Source organism: Coffea arabica, chromosome 2e (genome assembly GCF_036785885.1).
Source record: "Coffea arabica cultivar ET-39 chromosome 2e, Coffea Arabica ET-39 HiFi, whole genome shotgun sequence".
Classification (NCBI taxonomy): Eukaryota; Viridiplantae; Streptophyta; class Magnoliopsida; order Gentianales; family Rubiaceae; genus Coffea; species Coffea arabica.
The window spans coordinates 1,866,361-1,889,462 of NC_092313.1; the positions used below are offsets into that span (position 1 = coordinate 1,866,361).

The 23,102-nt window shown below is 35.6% G+C and overlaps 4 protein-coding genes across 11 annotated transcripts; 1 reads left to right on the forward strand and 3 right to left on the reverse strand.

Moving 5' to 3' along the window:
* Positions 1-3,074, reverse strand: LOC113729994 (uncharacterized). 8 transcript variants are annotated; one of them, XM_027254394.2, is made up of 5 exons: positions 2,477-3,072; positions 1,673-1,787; positions 1,356-1,474; positions 372-460; positions 1-227 (listed from the first exon to the last, which is right to left on the reverse strand). In XM_027254394.2, exons 1-4 carry the CDS (start codon positions 2,698-2,700, stop codon positions 412-414), a joined length of 507 nt encoding a protein of 168 aa, XP_027110195.2. In that variant the 5' UTR covers positions 2,701-3,072; the 3' UTR covers positions 1-227; positions 372-411. The 8 variants fall into 8 exon arrangements, with proteins under 8 accessions (XP_027110195.2, XP_027110193.2, XP_027110194.2 ...); XM_027254392.2 differs by having other exon boundaries at positions 1-243; XM_027254393.2 differs by having other exon boundaries at positions 1-255.
* Positions 3,075-4,584: 1,510 nt separating this feature from the next.
* On the reverse strand, positions 4,585-9,373 carry LOC113729995 (protein SGT1 homolog). The gene is made up of 10 exons (XM_027254395.2): positions 8,989-9,373; positions 8,307-8,376; positions 7,840-7,964; positions 6,878-7,019; positions 6,417-6,513; positions 6,243-6,308; positions 5,698-5,836; positions 5,307-5,383; positions 5,091-5,195; positions 4,585-4,870 (listed from the first exon to the last, which is right to left on the reverse strand). The coding sequence occupies exons 1-10, from the start codon at positions 9,149-9,151 to the stop codon at positions 4,763-4,765; spliced, it is 1,092 nt and encodes a 363-aa protein (XP_027110196.1). The 5' UTR covers positions 9,152-9,373; the 3' UTR covers positions 4,585-4,762.
* Positions 9,374-11,424: 2,051 nt separating this feature from the next.
* LOC113733403 (pentatricopeptide repeat-containing protein At5g52850, chloroplastic-like) lies at positions 11,425-16,547 on the forward strand. The gene is made up of 3 exons (XM_072081511.1): positions 11,425-11,510; positions 13,069-13,158; positions 13,496-16,547. The coding sequence occupies exons 1-3, from the start codon at positions 11,425-11,427 to the stop codon at positions 15,810-15,812; spliced, it is 2,493 nt and encodes an 830-aa protein (XP_071937612.1). The 3' UTR covers positions 15,813-16,547.
* Positions 16,548-19,022: 2,475 nt separating this feature from the next.
* LOC113729997 (probable NADH dehydrogenase [ubiquinone] 1 alpha subcomplex subunit 5, mitochondrial) lies at positions 19,023-21,213 on the reverse strand. Its single transcript, XM_027254397.2, has 2 exons — positions 20,761-21,213; positions 19,023-19,430 (listed from the first exon to the last, which is right to left on the reverse strand). Exons 1-2 carry the CDS (start codon positions 21,077-21,079, stop codon positions 19,213-19,215), a joined length of 537 nt encoding a protein of 178 aa, XP_027110198.1. The 5' UTR covers positions 21,080-21,213; the 3' UTR covers positions 19,023-19,212.
* Positions 21,214-23,102: the final 1,889 nt, after the last annotated feature.

Consider the following 23,102-nt stretch of genomic DNA (forward strand, 5'->3'; position numbering starts at 1 on the left):
TGAAACAAACAATATAATTCCTCTTTTTTTTTAATTAACGTCTTATAAAAGATATGCATTACATGATTGATTACGAGTAAACACCTTAGCAGTATATGACTCAACTGTTCCTGTTTACATCTGCTATCAATATGAAGCAACATCTACCAACAAAATGGCTTCTATCATTTCAGAGTTAACACCAATGAATGAGAGTGCAACTGGATATGAAGCAACGGAAAGATCCCCTGTAGCATCATGAATCTGTCAGCAAAGCTAAAGTTTACTCATATATCAGCATTTTACATCTTTAAGTTAATTAAGTAGAAGATATTCATTTTCCTAGAACACAATTGATACTAGACAGACGAAATAAAGTCAGCCCAAAATACCTTCGCGTACATCAGAGGCTTGTCTAGCAATACATTGATATCATCCAAGGCCTCTAACATACTGATCAAGAGTTGAATTAAATAGATCACTTCTGCCCAAGAAAAATGAAGAAGAAAATTAGTTTAGCAACCTTTTTTTTTTTGCCAGAAAACAGAAACCGAAAATTATATATTTGCCTCCAAGTGTAATGAACAGAGATCATTATAATCTGTTCTGACCTATGAACACATCCATCACGTGCAGGAAACATGCATAAGACGCATCATCAGAATACATGTATGAAGCCATCATGCAGCCTTATTACATGTCACTACATCTCACAAAAAATAGGAAAAGAAAAGGTGCAAAAGATTTTTTTCAGAAAGACAAGGAAAAAATCTATTCGATGAGATTTTAAAATAAATATCTTCCCAAGCAAATAGGTGGAAAGGTTTCACAACAAAGTAGAAGAGATGTCAACAACAGCCAAATATCAGGCAGCTTATGGAAGCAGTTAATTCCTTTAAATACTCACTAAACTAGGTACTAGAGAGACTTTCCTTCAGCAGTCCATCATTCTCTGGCTTTAACTACATTAAAACCTTTGTATGTGTCTTTCCAAAAACTATAAAAGACCCTATTTGATTCAAACAAACAACAAAAGTGAAGTTTGAACTTTGAAGAAAGAGCAGTAGATTTATGAGACATCACGTTTAACATCCACTGTTTAAGTTCAAATCACAACTTAGATGTGCAGGTTGAACCCCATATAAGTAATGGGACAAAAATTTCCACGCATGAAACACATAGACCTATTTAAGATCTAAAAAGTTAACAAAACAAAATTTAAACTAGTTTTGCATCACCAGATGCACACAGACCTACACATTTGCAGCCAAAGAATTAAACAATAACCGGTACAAGTCAGGAAAGAATTGACAATGCACATATATCAGCCAATTAATCATTCTGTGTTAAGTACTGAATGACACCCTGCGACTTACCTAATTGGATTTCCGGGTGAGTACAGTGGATTCTTGACAACGTACTCGACATACAAGTTGTATATGTACTTGAGGGATTCCCTTAAATCACCTGTCCTAGGATGAGTTACCAGGATGATCTGTAAAACCAATGAATACATGGGGAATAAGAGATTTTTAATGTTAACAAGAGAGAGTTTTTCAACTTGACATGGAAAAAAGTTATGCTAACTGCCAGCAAGTGATAGTCAGACAACAGATAAATGTCTTGATACTCTTGCTACATAGCCATCTATATGAATGCAAGCATATATACTCATGCAATCATCTGGACAGACCTTAATCCCAGATGGACTCTCCATGAAACTAAGTTTGTAAGTATTAGTGCGGAAGCTGTGGAACGAACATCCCTGTCCAGGTAATTGTGGCACTCCAAGATTTCCTTTATCAGCGCTGCCAAAGAGATCAAACAATAATGTAAGAAAGTCACTCTTATTAGTATGTCTTCAAAGATATGATTGAGAAACATTTTTAGACCAGGACAATAATGAGATGCAAAACTAGTATTCAGGATTACTTTCAATTTGACCAAAAAATGACCAATCCTTTCTGGTAAAAATTCTCACATCACACCATCAAGCAGCTACTGTGGGTGGTCATTTAAGGTGCACACATATTGACTCATGAACTTCTTTATATACATCAACAAATGTACATGTGTTTTAACACCAGCATACTCTTCAATCACTCTTCTTTTATCAAAAGACTAACACCATTACAAAAGAATACCCAAACTTTAGTAATGCCTATCAAAGTACTTGTGATCATGAGGCAGATTATTATCTTTCTCCTTAGGCATGAACCTCATTTTAAACTTGACAATGGCCTGACAGTCTGGTTGGAGAAATGGATCATCTTTTTGGGAATTAAAAAGCTAGAAAAGAAAAATTGTAATGCTAATGCACGTTATGGAGGCCAAATTGATTATTGGCGGGGGGGGGGGGGGGGGGGGGAATTGGGATTAACCAATACGTAAGTTGAATCAAGCGTCAAGTGCAATAACAAAAGAAAAAGGTCGTCTAATTATTAGAAACGAAAAAATAATTCCAAAATTATTTGATCGAAAGAAGGAGAAAACAAACCTAGTTGGATCCATTTTGGCAGTCAAGGATTTAAGAGAGAAGAGGAGACCGAACATGAGCTTGTGATCCTGCTGGGGGCTGAGAGTCTTAAGTGGCCGATTCCATTCCCTGTACAGCAGACATACTCCATTCCTGTTGAACACGTATAGCATGTGGGCGTTATTCCCCGCTGCAGTCGGGACCGGCGGCGATGGACTGATCTCGGATCCTCCGAAAAATTGCATGCTTTGGGAGATACCTTTTTCCTTTTTTTTTTTTTGCTTTTATCCTTGGGAGATACTTGTGGAGTTGAGCAACAGGGGGATGGGAGGAACGAGGATGAGCAGCGACAGCTAGGGGCCGGGGAAGGGTAGTGGACAATGGCTTGGCTTGGCTTGGCTTGGCTGGCTGGCTGGTTAGAGAGGAGCGGAGGGGATCGGGCTATTAGGCTACTAGCAGTAAATTTTACTACTGCTAAACTTTTTTATGTTTTGTTTTTCAAGTTTGGGATTAAATTTGGGAATCATGGTTCCTGAAAACCTACCAATCATCATTCCTCCCTTTCCTTTTTTTTTTTTCTTTTGGTGGAGAGACTGAAAACCTCCCAATCTATGCGGGTACAGACTACAGAGTTTTGATGAATCTTTAAATTTCTTTCCAAAAATCTCATACCCACATGGCCATACCCTGTAGCCAAAATCTTTTAATTCCCACGCCTTTCTGCCAAGCACCATGACCCAACAAATTGGCTTGACTAGCGTTCAGTTGATTCAACAACAACACATTACAACAACAACAACAACTGCGACTAGCTGTATTCACAATTACTAGTGGCCGAGGCACACTTCTTGTGTGCACAACTAACAAAAAAATTATATAAATATTTGTTAAAATCATTCTTATGAGGCAATTTTATATATTTTTAATGCATATGGTGAAAAATTCACCAAAATAAACTATGCAAAATGTAAATAGATAATTGTTTGGCAGTGGGTGTAATCAAAAGAGAGACAGAGGGAGCTAGTGAACAATTAGTTATAAAAAGTAATTTAGAAATATCACAAAGTGACAGATTTTAGTTTAATCTCCTCTTTTTTATATATGGTACATAGATAATCAAACTTATTGACTTGTCAATGATCCGATGCTTCAATCGGTGAATTGGAAAAAAAAAAATCATCAATTAAGCTACCGTCTAACCACCAACATAAAAATTATATTGTTTTTATAATTAAAAAAATATATTATAATATAGCTATTATGCAGCCCACGGTTGAATCGGTGACTCGATCACCTCTCTGGATTGAGTTCCGAATTGGGTTTAATAACTATGATCTAAGTCAATCTAGTTGAAAATACTAGTAATTGAGCATATTTTTGGAAACTTACAAAAAGAAAAATGGAAGTATCATCTTTCTTAAAAATCAATTAGTTTTTTATTAACAATAAAATTGTGTAGCTTAGTCATTCTAAGAAGGATTAAACTTTCCTATACCATCAATGTAGACTTTTTTTTGTTTTAACATAATCAGATTTGAATATATGACACGTGTAAAAAAAGAATTTCAAATCTAAACTAAAGGTTAATATGCATTGGTACATATCAGTGCCCAAAAAAAAAATTGTACACCCAACACCTCAGGGAAGAATAATTCATACACGATCGTAGACCGCGTGCAATTGCGAATACGCGTGTTTTAATCATTTTTTTTTAGAGGAAAAGAGATTAATACGAACTTAAAAATTTTATGCAGGAAAGAGCTAAATTTGTAGGAAGATTAAACCCCAGTGAGCAGGGTTCACCCACTAGGGGCCGGTAACCTTTCCCCACTTCCTTTGTGTGCTTTTCTGATTACCCTACATTATGAACTGAGGGTAGTCTTGGCGGACTTTGTCTATTTATCAATTGCATTTCGTTCCCACCATCAATTTATTGCGAACCTTTTTTTTATCTTTCACCGAAAACCCAGAAATGAAGTAGTAAAATCCATTCAATGGCCAGAATTCCTGGACAGTTTAGTGACCCTCTGCTATAACTGCTTCATGGGCCAAGGAAACTCGCAGACAGACAAAATTTAAGAAGCATTACCAATCTAATCGCAATAGTAACGGCCATAAAAAGAACAAAATTTTCACAAACACGATCGCTCAATCTATATTTGCAGGTTAAAGTCAAAGTCATCACAGCGGGGAACAGAAGACGAGAAATAAAAACATTCATTCAGACTGGACCAAAATTAGAAGTCCTGAACACCAAAGCATTTGAACTAGGAAAAGACAGAAATATGTCACAAAACACCAAGAAAATCAATATTCCCATTTTTTCATCTCCATGCCATCTGGAGGGCTTCCTTCAACCTTCTTTGCACCAACTTCTTTCCAGTTCGTTGATAAAACTGTCCCATTTGACTCAACCTGTTACACCAGACAAAATATTACTCCCAACCCATCAAAAAGTTACAAGCAAACACTCGGGGAACCTGAATTGAGAGGACCCATTCAGCAAGGGCCGAAAATCTTTCCAAGTTTCAAGGATTATTGTTGTTCAAATAGAACAGCTACAAAGGAAAGTTATAAAATGGCAACGAGGAAAGGCCCATCAGAAATTCTTAGGAAATGGAGGTAAGAGTCTTACAAAAGATTTCATCATGGCTCTTCTAGTGTCCTCATCAGCATCTTTGTATATGTCTCTGAAAAATTTGTTAAGAGCTGCATCACCATCTAGTTTTTCATCTTTTTCCTGAAGATGTAAACAGAGTGAATCAGCCAACACACTTCCTAGCATGTGCTACACGTTTCACCTCAATGCAAAAGAAAAGACCAATAGAAATAGCAGAGATAACATGTATACCTCCTTTTTCATTTGAGCCTCAAGCTTATCCCAATCTTTTGTTGCTCTCGAGGATGGGTAAGTGGGTCTTTGACTTCCTGCAAAATGCAAAGGTACGACGGTAAAGCTTATCAACTGTGACCAATATCTTATCTCTGTAACATCTTGGGAGAATAAATGCATCTCAAGTTTGAGTAACTGTAAGAAAGCCATATATACCTGCCCACATGGACATTGACTTCACGAAAAAAGAACCAACATAGACAGCACACAAAAACCAGTTTCTGTTCCACTTTTAATTTCCGGAAAAAAACAAACTTCTTAACCAGGCCTACTGGTGCATTTTCAGACAATCTACCAGTGCACAGCAATTATTTCCAGGCTAGCAAAGAACTCGTGCAACTAAACCTACCTGATGAAACATTTATCCTCTGCAAAGCCACATTATCCCTGCTATACTCGAGAGACGCCCAGTGTATAGCTTCAGCTTTTGCAAGGCAGATTTCAATTTTTGTGGACAGAACTTCATATCTGCAATTTGCAGGAATGATCTGTTTATATGAAGACAACACCAAAGTCCACAAAAAAATTAGAAAGTTAATGTAAAAACATAATTTTCTGACACCATAAAAAAAAGAACACGATTTACAAAGACCCACTGGCCGTGCATAAATTAATAGCAGGAATGAAAAGCAGAGTTTCACTGCTTTAAAAGTCTAATGATGATTTATAGTAAACTCGGGTTTTTTATCATTAATAATTCCTAATCAGACACATGTCGCAAATATTTTTACCCATGATGCATACACTAGTTCATACAAAACTCAGTCTCCTGATGTTTCAACATGCCGATTGACCAAAGGATAGTTCCAGCTACCATATGACAGTTAAGTGTTATGAGACACTAGAGAGCAGATATCTCTTTGCCAGAACTATAATATCAAGTTAACATTTTACCTTTCCAAACAATCGTGGTTGAAAAGTATATGTATCTTCACCAGGCACATCAATAGTAACACTAAGCTGCAAAGCAACAAAAAGGAAAAAGGAAAGTCAAACCATCTTAAGAACATTAAATGGTGTGAACCATGTTTAAGAATCTATAGATATCAACAGAAAGAATGAACATACTATTTGTTCACCAAAGTCCACTGTAACATTTTTTGCTGGTATACCCTTTGCAAATATAGTTACAACAACTTGCTCTGGTTTTTGATAATATTCATGCCTGCAACACATAATTTTTAAGCATAAGTATCCAATTAATCATCAGAAACTTGAATATTAATCAATTCAAACTGTTAAGGCTCTAGAAAATGGCATGCCGACAAAAGGTGGTATTACGAATCTATCAGCACGTATAATAAAAAACTTTCCAACAATTAGCTAAATGGTCAATCAACATCAAAGTAACACTACTAATGACAGACTTCTTAATACTTTATTGGCTTGCTTCATAGAGGAACCATTGGCCAGGTTATGAGATCTGACCAACCATGGCTATGGTAAACATTCCAATGTTGCAACAGGTTGTATCGAGTCTTAGAGGATGCCATATGGAAGAGAAAAGGGAGATACAAGTTTGCAATAACCTGTATTTTGACTTGGCAGATGACAAACTAGTAGTCTGGTTGGATATACTGATGGCTGGCTCAGCAACCTTCGGAATTGCAGCAGTTGTATCAACAACTATTGGGGCCTCCGGCGATTTGTTTGGCAACACTCCATTTTCCTCTTAAATTGAAAAGGAAACAAAATCAGAAAACAAATTAAGTTACATAAAGATTACCTAGAATGTAATAGAAGCTATTTTGCATGTAAGCCAAAACTTTAAAATTTCAGAGATAAGCACATAAAGATATACATACAATTTTTTTTTTTTGAAAAAAAAAAGGGCAACATTTGACAGACATCAAAAGAAGCTCCATTCGACTGCATGAAAGGTGCAACTCACACCCAACTATCGAAATCCCAGCCAAACAAAATCAGTGGTTCTCTTCAGAGCTTGGCAGTTGGCAGCCTTTTCAGCTTCCGATGGACTCATATGAGGTCATTGAGCTGATATAACGTACGCAGATGTACATACATGCACAAATAGTGGGAGTTTTAATTCTTTTCTTTCAAGCATGCTCCTAGACAACCCTTTTTTTGTATTCTATAATGACTCAGCTTATTAACCCTGGCATTCAACTTCATATCATGGGGAAGTCTCTTTTGAAAAAGATATATACCATCATGATATTCCATAAATTTCAAATCAAGGTATGTGGTCAAGGAGGAGAAACCAGTTTCCCCACCGCAAAATTGATCTATGAGCAAGAGGCGTCCATAATCTTAAAAACAAGTCATGGACAATGACATTACTATTATCCTACTACAATCATGTCAAACAGCAGAACTGTCAAATTAAGCTACATAGTTGTGAAGGAGAAACCGGTATCCCCACAATGTGAATTGATCTACGAGCACAAGGCACCAATAATTTAAAAACAAGTCATGGACAATGACATTACCATTATGCTATTAAAATCTATGCCAAACAGAAGAGTTGTACCTGCAATGCGCTGGTCACATTCTTTAATCAAATTATTGAATCTTGAGTCACCAGGTGCTAAAGAAGCACCCACTTCCAAAGCTGTCTTGGCAGTCTGGTATTCCTCAAGCTTGATGCAGGCGAGACTGTAAGGAAAATAAATGCTACTAGTCATTCATGAGGATAATCATAATGAAGTGCAGTTGGACAGTTGTATACACTTGAAATTCATTCAGTGCCATAAATTAATATGTGTAGCCAACTGATTTTCTAATGGCCCAATAAGGGAAGCCACAAGATAATCTCCGTGTGGAAGCTGGACAAAGTTTTCAACATGGATAACCGCATAAAAAGGGAGGTAAGTCTCAAGTGAAAAGAAAGAAATTTTAAAAAATACAGAGAGAACAAAACAAGTCCTGGGCGCAAACAGCAACAATGCCAAGAATATCAGTAAAGTAAGAGGCATAGAGATGCACCAAAATACTCACCCTTTCCGGAAATATGCTTTGGGCATGGAAGGATCCAATTCAATGGCCTTGTTCGCATCAGCAACAGCTTCTGCTCATGGGAATCAATATTCATGTATTAGGGCACACAAAATACAACTCAACCAATATATCTGAACCAGCACTCCTCCATAACATCCATACAAGACAAAATACAAAAACCTTCCATGTTAGTGAGTTGGTTCGTCCTTTTATCAACTCAAGAAGCATTACCAATTCCAAACAAGAAAAAAAAAATTAAATTTTCTAGAGTAGACGAATAAAAGTAAATAATAAAATCTGTCTACCGTGGTGTGAACAGTTTAATGAAGTGATATTCGATCAACAAGAAAAAGTCGCAAAAAAGTCAAGTGAGAAGGCAAAACTATATGTCAGACATTTAACTAAATCTTTAGACATTAAAACGAGAAACAAAACGTGCCAAAAAAGATGGTTGAGCTATTGAAGCAAGCAACCTTCCTACATATGCAACATGTAGATAAGCAACAATAGATTAGTCGAATAGATCCCAAAAATAGGAATACTGTATAGCAAGCTAAATAGGAATACTGTATAGAAACTAAATAGAAATACTGTATGTTGAATTTAAATAAGGATTTCGTCGCTCCTAAAAATATACAACCGAAAAAAAAAAAAAAAGGATTTCATCGGAAGAATAAAATACCGGTGAAGTTGTTGAGTTTGATGTTGGCTTGAGCGCGATCAGCAAAGAGCTCAGCGTTCGTAGGGCTAACGGAGATGGCTTGAGAATAGAGGTCAACGGCCAGCTCGAAGTGGTCGTCGATGAAGGCTTCTTTAGCCCTGGTCTCCAGATCCGACGATGCCATGGTTCGCTTCTCAGAACAGAGCAGAGCAGGACAGGATAGGACAGGAACAGTCTCGCAAATAGATAAAAATAGAAGGCTCTAGAAAGGGGAAAGCGCACAGGGCTTTATCACTCTACTGGAACACCGCCGATGCTTGACTTCAATCACTAATAAAAATACTTATGCTACCGCTACCAAGATACCGCCGATGCTTGGTTTCAATGACTAATAATAGACTAGTATTCGGTTTGTTTAACGGTATATATATATATATATGGGGTTCTCGTTAACATATAGTGTGTTTGGACAGCCAATTATTTGGCCAAATATATTTGCTGACATCACCATTACAATTTCCAATACACCTTTTTACCTTCCCAATTACTTTTTTATCTCACATACATCACATCACAAAAAGTGCTACAGTAAAAATATTTCAAATAACTTACAATCCAAACACACTCATAATATTTTAGATGTGATATTTTTAAAAATATTACATAATTTAAAAATTAAATAAATATAAGGAAGCATAAGCAACATTAAATAAAAAAAATGTATACAAATTCAATTGATCATAAAAATTGTTGATATATTTATATATATAATAAATTAGCTGAATACTAGATTTGATAGGACATTCATTCAAAAAACTCTATAATATAGTATATAAATGTGATAAGACATCCGTTCAAAAAATTCTATAATACAGTATATAAATCCAATTGATCATAATAATTGTTAGTATACTTTTATATATATATAGGGTATATATATATATATGGGGTTCTCGTTAACAAAAATATTTTAGATGTGATATTTTTAAAAATATTACATAATTTAAAAAATTAAATAAATATAAGGAAGCATAAGTAACATTAAATAAAAAAAGTATATAAATTCAATTGATCATAAAAATTGTTAATATACTTATATATATAATAAATTAGCTGAATACTAGATGTGATAGAACATTCATTCAAAAAACTCTATAATATAGTATATAAATGTGATAAGACATCCGTTCAAAAAATTCTATAATACAGTATATAAATCCAATTGATCATAATAATTGTTAGTATACTTTTATATATATATATATATATATATATATGGGGTTCTCGTTAACAAAAATATTTTAGATGTGATATTTTTAAAAATATTACATAATTTAAAAAATTAAATAAATATAAGGAAGCATAAGTAACATTAAATAAAAAAAGTATATAAATTCAATTGATCATAAAAATTGTTAATATACTTATATATATAATAAATTAGCTGAATACTAGATGTGATAGAACATTCATTCAAAAAACTCTATAATATAGTATATAAATGTGATAAGACATCCGTTCAAAAAATTCTATAATACAGTATATAAATCCAATTGATCATAATAATTGTTAGTATACTTTTATATATATATATATATATATATATGGGGTTCTCGTTAACATAATATTTTAGATGTGATATTTTTAAAAATATTACATAATTTACAAAATTAAATAAATATAAGGAAGCATAAGCAACATTAAATAAAAAAAAAGTATACAAATTCAATTGATCATAAAAATTGTTAATATACTTATATATATAATAAATTAGCTGAATACTAGATGTGATAGAACATTCATTCAAAAAACTCTATAATATAGTATATAAATGTGATAAGACATCCGTTCAAAAAATTCTATAATATAGTATATAAATCCAATTGATCATAATAATTGTTAGTATACTTATATATATATATATAGTAAGTTAAGTGAATACTGAATGTAACAGAGCGTTCGTTCAAAAAACTCTATAATATTTTACGGGTTTTTTAAAAAAAATTTTTATTTACGTTGTTAAAAGTATTTTTACTAGTACCTATACCACTGCAAATTGCGAACGTTTTGGGAAAAGACTGGGAAACCCTCTTGTGAATCCAATTATTTGCGAAGGCTGTGGGAAAAGACCGGGAAACCCTCAATTATTTGGGGAAAAGACCGGGGAACCCTCTTGTGAATGTGAATGCCCAATTATTTGCGTAGTAAGAGTGGTGTATAGCTTTTTCCTTTGATTTTTATTCTATTTTCCGATAGACGTCAATTGTTTATGGAAAAAAGCTGTCCATTAGTTGTTGAACGTTATTATAAACGGATAAGCCCTATCCGTTTAGAATATTAGGGGTGTTTATGGATCGACATCAATACAATTGTAATTTCACAGACCTAGTTGCATATTTTGATCCAATATAAAATTTCATTTCGTTTACTAACCCTATTCAACTAAGTTAACCCGGCATGGAATATGGTCTAACCTGTTCAACTGATAAAGAAAACGATTGTACAACTCATATCCAAAGTATAAAGGAGCAGTCAATCTCACAGTACTAAAAGTCCACCAACAAAGTACATGATCAAAAGACAATTAAAATGCTAAATATTTCGAACATTTATTTTATTTTTGTCTTCATCCGTTTTAGAAAACTATTAACTCGTTCTTTGATAAAAACGTAAGAAAATAAAGATAAGCAGAGTGGTGGAGTGCACAGATCTTATGATCAAGGAATAGAAAATTTGGACGGTGAGAACGAGTTAGAATTAACTGGTTAAGTAAAAAAATTGCAAAAAAAAAAATATAAAGATATGATGAGTCTCTTAATTTACTTGTAAACGAATAGATCGTTAAGTTTTGAGATTTGCATACGGGTTACCCTAACTAACCCTGTACATATGCAGGAATTGCGGTTAAAAAAAAATAAACCATAGTCGTAACTTCTTTTTTTTTTTTAAGGATAGGTTCAAGTAATTTAATCATTTTGGGAGAGGATTGATTTGAATGATAAGGTGCAAAGGATTATAAGTAGGAGGTTTTGAAACCTTCCACTTACCAAAAGGAGAAAAATTTGATCATTTACAGTTACCATTTTTTTATTTTTATTTTGTAGGTAGTTAGCATATTTTTCAATTTGGACCAATACGATAATATTGACTAGCCACTTTTCTAGTTTGTTCTTGAACACCCCAACTTATGGTTTTATAAGAAGCCTAATGCTATCTAGTCATTGATACACACTTGATGCATATGTACATTAAAAAAAGATTTATCTTGATCCGTAAATCATCATTTAGTGTAAAAAACATATGAAGTATAGTGAAGAAGAAAGTGTACGAGTAATTAGTTGTGATGAAAACTAATTAATAACCTACATAAAATCGTGAGATAGTAGGCTATGAATGAAAAAGCCATCAGGCGATCAAAAGTTGTTGAATTCGTGAAATCTGCTTTATTCTTTACAAATGGGTCATCACATTCACATAATCTTTGCCCAAAAAAAAAAAGGGTAATTTGCAAAACCACTTCATGATACATGAAAACTTTAGTAAATAGAGAAAATTTAAGGCCCCCTTTTGGATTGCAAGTTGTCAGAATTTTTATAGGAATGATATATCATAATCATGTGATGTATATAAGATAAAAAATACTCCCTCCGTTTCACTTTGATAGTTCTAGTTCCTTTTTCGTACAGTTTACGAAAAAGTAGTTAACTTTGTTGGAACAATCAATTTAGATAGCTATTTTCCTAAAATACCCTCACATTAATTAGAGTACAACTTTATGGGAACTTTAATTGATGGTAAAAAAAGAATAAACTCTCATTAAATGGGGTACAACAACTTACATTGAATAAGGATATTTTAGAAAAATTAAAATACAACTACATTCTTCAATTGAAAAGTAGATTACAATTTGAGACAGACGAAAAAGGAAAACATGCCTATCAAAATGGAACGGAGGGAGTATAATTAAGAAATATATGAAAAATTTTTTGTGCCAAAACTTGCAATCTAAACGAGGCATTAGTAGCCAACTAGCCATCTAACGAGTTTTCCAAGCTCCGCGTTTGCCAATCGATTGTGCAACTCGTTCATCGTGTGATAAAGGAACGGCATCTTTTTAGTTTTTACCACTAATCGTCTGGAAAATACTCAAAATAGAAGGCACGTTTGCTTGAAGGCTAGAAGCGTCAACCGGTAAGCATCTTCTTTCAGACTTCTTAGCTGCTTCCTCATTTGGCATGTGAATAGTACACGCCTCGGTAAATGTTACTATGGCCGTGTTTGGTTTGTAATTTTTTTTAAAAGATTTTTTGATATATTTTTTAATTAATTTTTTAATTTACATATATTATAATGTATTTTTTTTTATAAAACTTTTAAAAAATAGGGCTGTGTTTGGATCAATTGTTTTTGGAAGAAACTGAGTAATTCAAACGGTCTTAATTAATTTATTTCCTTTTTAAGCCATTCAAATTTGTTTTGAAAAGTTTCACAATATGTCATGGCGAAATGCCTTGAGGCTTTCACACAGGACAGGACCACACAATTTCGAAGAAACCTGCTCAAAGATTGTATCATATTGCAATAAACAATTACTGAAAGAGGGCATTTGTGTCCACAGCCCAATTATCAAAGCGGGTTTTCAAGATAATTTATGGATCAGCAATAACTTGCTCGCTCTATATTCAAAATGCTATGGAGTTGTTCATGCACGCCACTTCTTTGAGGAAATGCCATACAAGGATGTTGTGTCCTGGTCTGGATTGTTGTCTGCTTATGTCAAAGATGGTTGCTACGAGGAAGCTCTTGAGCTGTATGATTTGATGAAGTTTTCTGGGGAATGCCCAAATGAGTATACGCTTTCGATTGTGATCAGGGCCTGCTCAGCTCTTCGGGATTGTAACCAAGGAACTAAAGTCCAGGCCTGTGCAACAAAGAATGGTTTTGATTCAAATCCTGTTTTAACTAGCAGTTTGATTGATATGTACTCTAAATGTGATAACAAAGAAGCAGCACAGAAGATATTCATGAATATGCGGAATGGTGACACTGTTTCTTGGACAACTATGATCTCTTCATTTATCCAAGAGGGGAGCTGGATTACTGCGCTGCGACTCTTCATATGCATGATCAAACGAGAAATTCAACCAAATGAATACACGTATGCAAAAATTTTGAGCGCATGTGGTGGTCTTACTTATTTAAATTCTGGGAGATTAGTCCACGCCAGGATGTTAGTCTTGGGCATTCGGCTGAATTTGGTTTTGAAGACAGCTCTTACTGACATGTATGCAAGATGTAAGAGAATGGAAGATGCTATGAAGGTCTCAAAGCAAACTCTTGAGCAAGATACAGTTCTATGCACAACACTATTGAGTGGCTTTTGCCATAACTTGGAGATCAAGGAGGCTGTTGATGCAATACAGCAGATGGTGGCCCATGGGATCACTCCAAATAGTTATACATATGCTGTAGTCTTGAATGGCTGCTCATTAGCTCTGACATTGCAATTGGGGATACAATTTCACTCAAGGGTTATTGAGATTGGCTTGGAAAATAATGTTTCTGTTGGAAATGCACTCATTGATATGTATTTGAAATGTTCTGGTGGAATAATTGACGCTTTTAAAGTATTTGAACAAATAAGGTCACCAAACATCATCTCTTGGACTTCCTTGATTGCTGGCTTTGTTGAACATGGTCTTGGATACGAGGCTTTTCAAGCATTTGAAAAGATGCAGTTTGCAGGGATAATGCCAAATTCTTTTACCTTGTCCAGTATCCTTCAGGCTTGTGGAATGATGAAATCTGCAAATCATACAAGAAGGTTTCATGGATACATAATCAAAATGAACATTGGCCATGATATAGTTGTGGCGAATGCTCTTGTTGGTGCCTATGCTGGACTCCATATGGTTGATGATGCATGGCGTATAATAGGTGAAATGCATCATAGAGATGTTATCACATATACAAGCATAGCGAGCAAACTTAACCAATTAGGACTTTTTGAAATGGCTTTGGAGGTGATCAGTTACATGCAAGAAGATAACATTGAGATGGATGGGTTTACCCTGTCCACTGTCTTGTCAGCATCAGCCAGCTTAGGTGCAATACTGCAGGGGAAGCAACTTCATTGTTACGCTATTAAATCTGGCTTCAGTGGCTGGACCTCAGTCTCAAATGGTTTGATTGCTTTTTATGGCAAATGTGGGTGCATGCATGATGTAAAGAGAGCCTTTGATGAAGCTTGTCAGCCAGACGTAGTCTCATGGAACAGCTTGATTTTCAGCCTAGCAGTTAGCGGTCACTTCTCCTCTGCTCTCTCCACTTTTGAAGACATGAAGTTAGCAGGAGTTAGACCTGATTCCACAACAATATTGGCGGTTCTATCTGCTTGCAGACGTTGTGGTTTGGTTGATATGGCTTTAGAATATTTTCATTCTACTAGAGAAGCAAATGATGCAGTCCCAGAATTAGAGCATTACGTTTGTTTGGTTGACCTACTAGGCAGAGCTGGCAGGATGCAGGAGGCAATGGCTATAATAGAGACGATGCCTTTCAGGCCTGATGCATTGATCTACAAAACAATGTTGAATGCCTGCAAAATACATTCAGATGTACCCCTTGGTGAAGAAATGGCAAGTCGAGGTCTTGAACTTGAACCTTGTAATCCAGCATTTTATTTGCTTCTTGCAGACATGTATGAGAACTCCGGCAAATCTGACCTAAGAGAGAACCTGCGCATGATGAAAGAGAGAGGCATAATACAGAAAGATTATAGCAATAGCTGTATGGAGAAAAGCAACATGGTCCCTCTGTTAATTGCTGGAGATGTACCATCTTAACATGATACTTGAACATAGCAGACAGAATGTAAAGCTAAAATGGTATTCATACAAATGCTCGTGAGAATCCTAATCTCACAGTCTCAGATTGGAAGTGGCACGTGGTCTTCTTTACAACAGGTTTGTAAGCATCCCAGACAATTTGTCTATGCTTATCATGATTTGTTGCGAAGAAGGCAACACATGTTGATATTATAGTTTCCTCGACAGACAACAGCTTCAGTGTTTTAATGAGGTGAAGGTCCCAGTAAAGCTTACTGGATGTGGTATAAGCAAGATAAGGAAATGAACCAATTGTGACCGAGCTGCTTTCAGAATTCAGACAGAAAGATGTTTTTGCTTCATGAGATGCTGAAAAGATACATTCTAACTGGCAAGTAACTTCTTTTTTTTTTTCTAGATTCAAGTTCATATAACCGTCTCTATTGTCATTTTTCAGAGTTTCTCTGTTTAAAAAACTGTACTGGCTGGAGGAGATTCTTTGACAACTAGTCAACTACAGTGAGGAGGTGAAGGAATGTTAGCTAGCAGAAATTTCGGCTTTCGGACCAATGGCAACAACTCGTTTTTCATTTACTTTGGATTGAGGGATATGGTCGATTTGGATTTGAGATTCTTATCCAAATCCTTTATATATCTGGTTTCCCAATAGGTATCTGGAATTCTGGACTTGAAATCCAACATAAAATTCAGAGGGATTTTGGGAGTTTAAAATTACTCGATTTCAAATTCTTCCATATAGATGTCATTACCATTCTCAATCTTAGACCTTTCTCGTTTAAGGTGTATTTTCTTGTAGCCTACTGTTCTGTGAGCATGTACAAATCAGGGAAAAATGGCCGGCGGCCATTGTTGCCTGACAACGACAGAACAGCTAGGTGTAGACTAAGGAAAGGGCTAGAATTTGAGTGCCTCGATATTTGGTGGATGCGTGTGTGATACAGAAGTTATGTTGGCAATTATTGCTATCGCCATGCAGGAAAGGCGAAAAGCGCAGAGACAGAAGCAGCACAGCTGAAACGGTGGAAGGCTTCTTTGTCGAGAAGAAGAAATGAAAATGGAAGTAGGATGTATGCGAGCCGAGCTACTCGATGGCTTGGCTTGAACTTGGTTTGATCGAGTTCGACCGAGTCTCGAGCCTACTCGATTGGTTTTCGAGTCGAGTTTCGAACCAATAATTTGAGGATTGAGGCTTGTCGAGCTACTCATTGAGTCGGGGTGTATTTAAATAATATATATAATTTAAATAATATATATGTATTATAATTATAAAATGACCGTTATGAGTATAATTTATATTGAATTTACAATATACTCTTCTTTATAATAAAATTTCATAATAGCAAAAAAGTAATAACATAATTGTAAAAAGACCTAAAAAGAAAAAATGTCTAGGAAAAGGGAAGAAAATAAGGTTCAGAAGCTTTTTCGAGTCGAGTCAAAAAGCTTGATTAGACTCGACTTGATAAGGTTTGACTAAAAGTCAAGTCTTATCGAGTCGAGTCTCGAGTTTAAAGAAAGTTCTTCGAGTCGAGTCTCGAGTTACAATTTTTTGGACTCGATCGAGCTCGAACCTAGGTACACATGAGTCGAGTCGAGCTCGAGTATAGCTCGACTTGGCTTGATTACATCCCTAAATGGAAGTAGACATTTGCCCCTGAATGTGTTCATTTCCTACCCCAATATTTTTGTAAATTCTAAATTCTCCTGTAAATAATGCATTCAATTATACTCGAGCTCCACTTGGCTTGATTACATCCCTAAATGGAAGTAGACATTTGCCCCTGAATGTGTTCATTTCCTACCCCAATATTTTTGTAAATTCTAAATTCTCCTGTAAATAATGCATTCAATTTGGAATATTTTCCTAAATCCAAATTCACAATTCAAACGGTCCCAAAATGAATAAAGTTTACCGCATAGGCATCCCGCATCCCATTCCTTTGCACTTCAAGAGCACATCAGTCATTCTGACATCTACACGCTATGGAGTGTTGTTGAATCTTGACCAACAAAGCTACTTATAAAATGTTAAAAATCCTTGCTTCAAATTGGTTCATCCAACCTCTGTCCACTGGTTCGGGTCTGGATCCTCCGAGGGCATCGTCAAGAATGATATCATCAGCGCCGATGGATTTTGTAGTTAGTTTGGACCATAACCCCGAGGCCTGAGGATGGAGTTGACCATGCTGCAAATGTTAACAACAAAATAGTGGGTTGAAAGTTGACTGCTAAAACAGGGTTGACCGAAGCTTGATCATAACACATGAACAGGTTTCTAAGTTGGAAAATCCAAACTTTTTAATTTTAGAAATTCTCATGTTGATGATGTCACACCTCTTTGAATTTAGAAATTCCTATACTTGTATTTATCACTCTCAGTTGCTTTTTTTTTTAAAAATAAACTCATTCAAATTAATAGACATGCTAATTGAGCGACGCTACACATCCAAGCACAGTTTCAAGCTCTTTGTTTACATTATCGTAATGAACAACTACCAAAATTTGCGCCCATTGGAAAGGCCCCAAGTTATTAAGGTACTCAGTAGTCAGCCCCCAAGTTAATTCATGCCAATTCAATTTATTCAAGTTTATTTGTTGGATTGTAGGTCATGTAGGAAAGCAGCGTCAATCGATCCTTCTCAGGTGGTCGGCAAGTTCTATTTACCCTTTAGAATATTCCTGCCAACAACTTACAAAAGAACGTGAACAAACAGAAAGAAGTAAACTGTTCTTGATCATCAGCTACACAACCATATACTGCAAGAGTTTTTGCAAGGAAAGTAATAGCAAACAGAAACACCGGTTTAAAGTATTTCAACAGAAAACTGGGGACAATCAACATTCAATCTAACTTTGATGACCACCAGTTTAACTGAAAAGGTAATATATATGGTCCACTTTCTAGTCTCCTAAGAAAACTAAATTGTTCATGTGAAGGGGCAACGAAGGTCAAACGGATCCCAAACTTGAGCAGGGTCAGCACATAAATATAATACATATATTCACAAGGAACCCCCTCAACTTCATAGTGATTCAAGGGAAGGATCAATTAAGCTGACAGCAACAGTTTAACTACATGATAGCCAACCAACAGCAAGAACTCAAATGAGAAACAATAAGAAATAATGGCGCCTTGGGACATGGGTGAAATGGGCATACTACCCTAAGTTGTTTAGTTAAACCAGAATGCGGATAGCTGCGGTCAAATTTGGTAAAAGCCACTCAACTTCCGATTATTAACTAGTGGTTCAATCTTTAATCCCACAGATAAACTCCGATCCGATCCGAACAGAACTGTTTTTGTGAAATTACAACAAAAAAGAGGGCACCAATCAGTACTAAACTTGATGTGGCTCGGCAAAAAGAAGAACAAGCCAAAAGAAGAAGCTGTGGAGTGCTACTTAGATTGCTGCTCGCCAGATGCAATTGCAGGCTCATCTTTCTCTGAGCGTGAAACAGCATCTTCCAAAGTGTTGGTAGAAACGGCCTCAAGCGTCCTATAAAACTCTTCAGGAAGAGGTCCAGGTCGATGCAAGGGTATATGCTTTGGAACTGGAGCATCATTTTCGATAACTTCACATTCATAATCATCTGGGATACCCCATGGTTTCCACTCTGCACTTGAAACAAAGACACCCAAGTGACCAAAACATCAAATCGGCAATATTTAACTGGAGACTTCCTCCAATATTAGATGGCTCCAGTTTCAAGCCATTTGAACCAGTATAAACTTGGAATTGGCATCAAGATTAGTAAAGATAACGACTCTGGAGTGACAATATCAGAGTAGAAAAAGCATTACATCCTCTCGACATTTAGAACATCTACGTTTGTCAAATGTGGTTTGAAAATTTAAATACATAACCACCAATACAACAAGACAAATATAGACAATAGCCATGAAGCTGATCAACCAAGACCAGCAAAATACTTCTTTTGTTGACTAGATCATGCACTCCCAAGTCACAGATCAATTTGCGATTAGTTCACGTCAATTTTTCACTGTTTACCATTTGAAAAGGAGCAAAATAGAAGAAGAGATGACGAGAGCTTTTACTTCTTGACTCACTCAATAAGACATTACTACTTAATAGTTTGCTCGCTCAATTCTATTAAACTAGGGTGCTTGGTTTCTTCTGACCTCTAACTAGACATATGAAGGAACCTTGAGGTTCTTCACAGCTGCCGAGAAATCAGATAAGAAAGCAAATTGCAATCCAGATTCTCATAATCAATTAGAAAACAGATTGTTACAAATATTACTAATACCAACTCATCAAACAATTACCACTACCCTACTCCTAAGATAACCATTCACCTATCAAAACCCAAAGTTCTATTTTATGCTCTGACCACTCCCCGGAAAACTCCCAAGTCCTTTCAAAGAAGTAAAAAAAAAAAATAATAATAATAATCAGTGGTCAATGCACAAGAATAGTTAACAACTCTCTCTAGCTCCACTGCCCTCATCATCCCCAAAACTAAAATGTCTATAGATTCAAAACTGAATAGGATGAAAGCTTCCAATGTCAGCCCAAGTCTTCGAAAACTTATAGCAAAGAAGATGCAAACTTAAGCTTTTTTTGAAACCGTACAATGTCATCTTCTCAAAAGCTCGTTCTATATCCTCAAAAAAAAAAAAAAAGGATAGAAGACCAAGCAGTAAGAAAGCATACAATTAACTGTAGAACATCCACTATTTCCCAAAGCAACACCATTTTCCCCCTCCCTCCCCTACAAGCAGTCCACAAACTTTCTCAAGAGCAATTAAACCAACCAGAAAATTTTATTTGATCACTTTTAAAAAAAAAAAAAAAAATTCACGGCAGATGCAGGGAAAATGCCACGCATTTAAATAATAATAATAATAATAAACAACGGAAGCGACTAGAAAATCATTCTTAATTATTTGAAAAAAAGAAAATGAAATGTAGAATGCGGATACCGATCATGTGGCCGATGAGCTTGAGTTCATCCTTAGCCTCTTCAATAAGCTCTTCGACCTGGCCGCAACCCAGACGCTTCTCGATAGATTCCCAGTCCTCTTCCTCCCGGCACACCTTGAGCCGGTGGCGGGTGAAGCTTTCCACAGCCTTACGATATCCTTCATCCTCGGGGACGGCCTTGATCTCCTCTAGGGTTTTGCTATACAGACTGATTAAAACCTCCCTAGCATTTGGCACAACATCTAGCCCTACGATCCCCGTCGTCTCCTTCACCTTCGCCATCATCATTAACGGCCGAGCCACCCTCCGCAGAAACATTCTGACTCGCTCTTTCTCTGGACAAGTTGACTCGATGGGCAGATCGTTCTGTGGCTCGCTTGCTCACTCAGTATTGGAATGGAAGTCAGAGCTGAAGTCTGAAGATTACCAAGCTACACTCCGAATTGGTTCCCTTTACTTTTCCAGTAAAAGGTGCGAGTTACTCATTGGGCCATTTTGGATTATGGTCCAGCACCCAGGAGGCCGGATATTATGGGTTCTTTTGATTTCGTGTCCAAGTGTATTCATTCAGGGCTCACATCCAATGTTCGGCCTGCTTTTGGGGATATCTCGAAGGCACATATGGGGTTTTTAAACAAGTGTCCTAGCACAATGTTAGCCATGTGTATGCTCACTGTTCGAGATAATCAATTTTAAGTTTAAAGGAGTAGTGCTAATTTTTCCCTTTTAACCTTCGTTAATTGGTCCTATTTGATAATTCAATTCAACACTTAAATTTAATGGATTCAGATCTTAACATATTCAGATGTGTTTGATAACAAAAATTGAACATCTGAATTAATTAAGTAATACTAAATTTTTCAGACAAAATTTACTATAAAAAATAAATAATAAACTATTCACTTATTACTTAACGTAATACGCACTCAAATGTATCAAATTTAATATTTAACAATTCAATAACGTAATAGATTCACAATTCGAATTACATATTTCAGTTTTATCATACTCACCCTAAGTAGAGCTGTTAAACGAACCGAGCTGTTCGGTAGCTCGGTTCGTTTCAACTCATTCGTGTTCGTGAAAGGCTCGTTCGAAACCTTAAACGAACCGAGTTCGAACGAATTTTTTTGTTCGATTAATAATCGAGCGAATACGAGCATGTTCGCGAATTTTAACGAACGTTCGCGAACATGAACATAATTATCATTTGACAAATTTTAGGGTTAATTTTATAGCTGGACTTTTATATTTGGAGGGCAAATTGCTTTGTTTTATTTGTTGTTTTTATGTTAATGTTAGTTATATAGTTAATGAATAATAGAATTTAGTCACTTAGTGTTTTAATTATTTTTTAGAATGATTAATACGAGTTGAATACGAACTCGAACACGAACTTTGCTTAACGAGTCGAACACGAACACAGGTTTGGAGTTCGAAAATTAACGAACGAACACGAACGTTGTTCGAATCACTTAACGAACAGAGTTCAAACATGAGATACTCGGTTCGATTCGATTCGTTTACAGCTCTAACCCTAAGTGTCTTTGGCCTTTGGTATCATCAGATGTGCAATGTTGAAAAATAACCATTTAACAAACATCGGATTTTCGCTCTCTACATGCCACATTCCAAACCGGACTAGACAAAACTATACATATTCAATGTGCGAGAGGTCGATAGACCCGTCCATACGCCTACGAAGTCTAGTTGCCTTATTTAGTAGGGAAGAGTGAAATGCCAAAAAGATGGAGCGCCACCTGGACAATTAATTGGAATATAGTGGGAAGAAATACTTATCATTTTCTCCCTGAGACCCTCTCGTGTTAGCTTTATAGAGTTGAGCAGCGAGACTTTCATTTAAATTGAAGTTCTTGCTTGTTTTACAATACCAGGGACGTTCCTATTAATAAACACGCGTTCGAGCTTATTTGACATCCAGCTTAAACTAGAAACTTCAGAATTTATTTAAATAAATGGGTATAGATATATCCAATTATCCATTTATTTAAAATTCTATTTATTTTTTTGCATGTTATTTGACAAGAAATAATGGTATTTGAGTGTTATTAGATTAGTAAGAAATTTAAATTTATTTGCTTAACACTTACTAAAAGTTGAGTTTAAATGTATAATTATTTTTAAATAGGTATAAATGGATGAATTGAATCAATCTATTATCCACCAATTAAATGAATTTAATTGAATACTCATTTAGATCAATTCAAAATTAATGGATGAATTATCGATGAACAGATTTGAAGAAATCAACATAATTGAATTGTGATTAACGACTCTAATTGTCCCTAAGAACAGATGATGATGAGAAAATAGAGTGTGG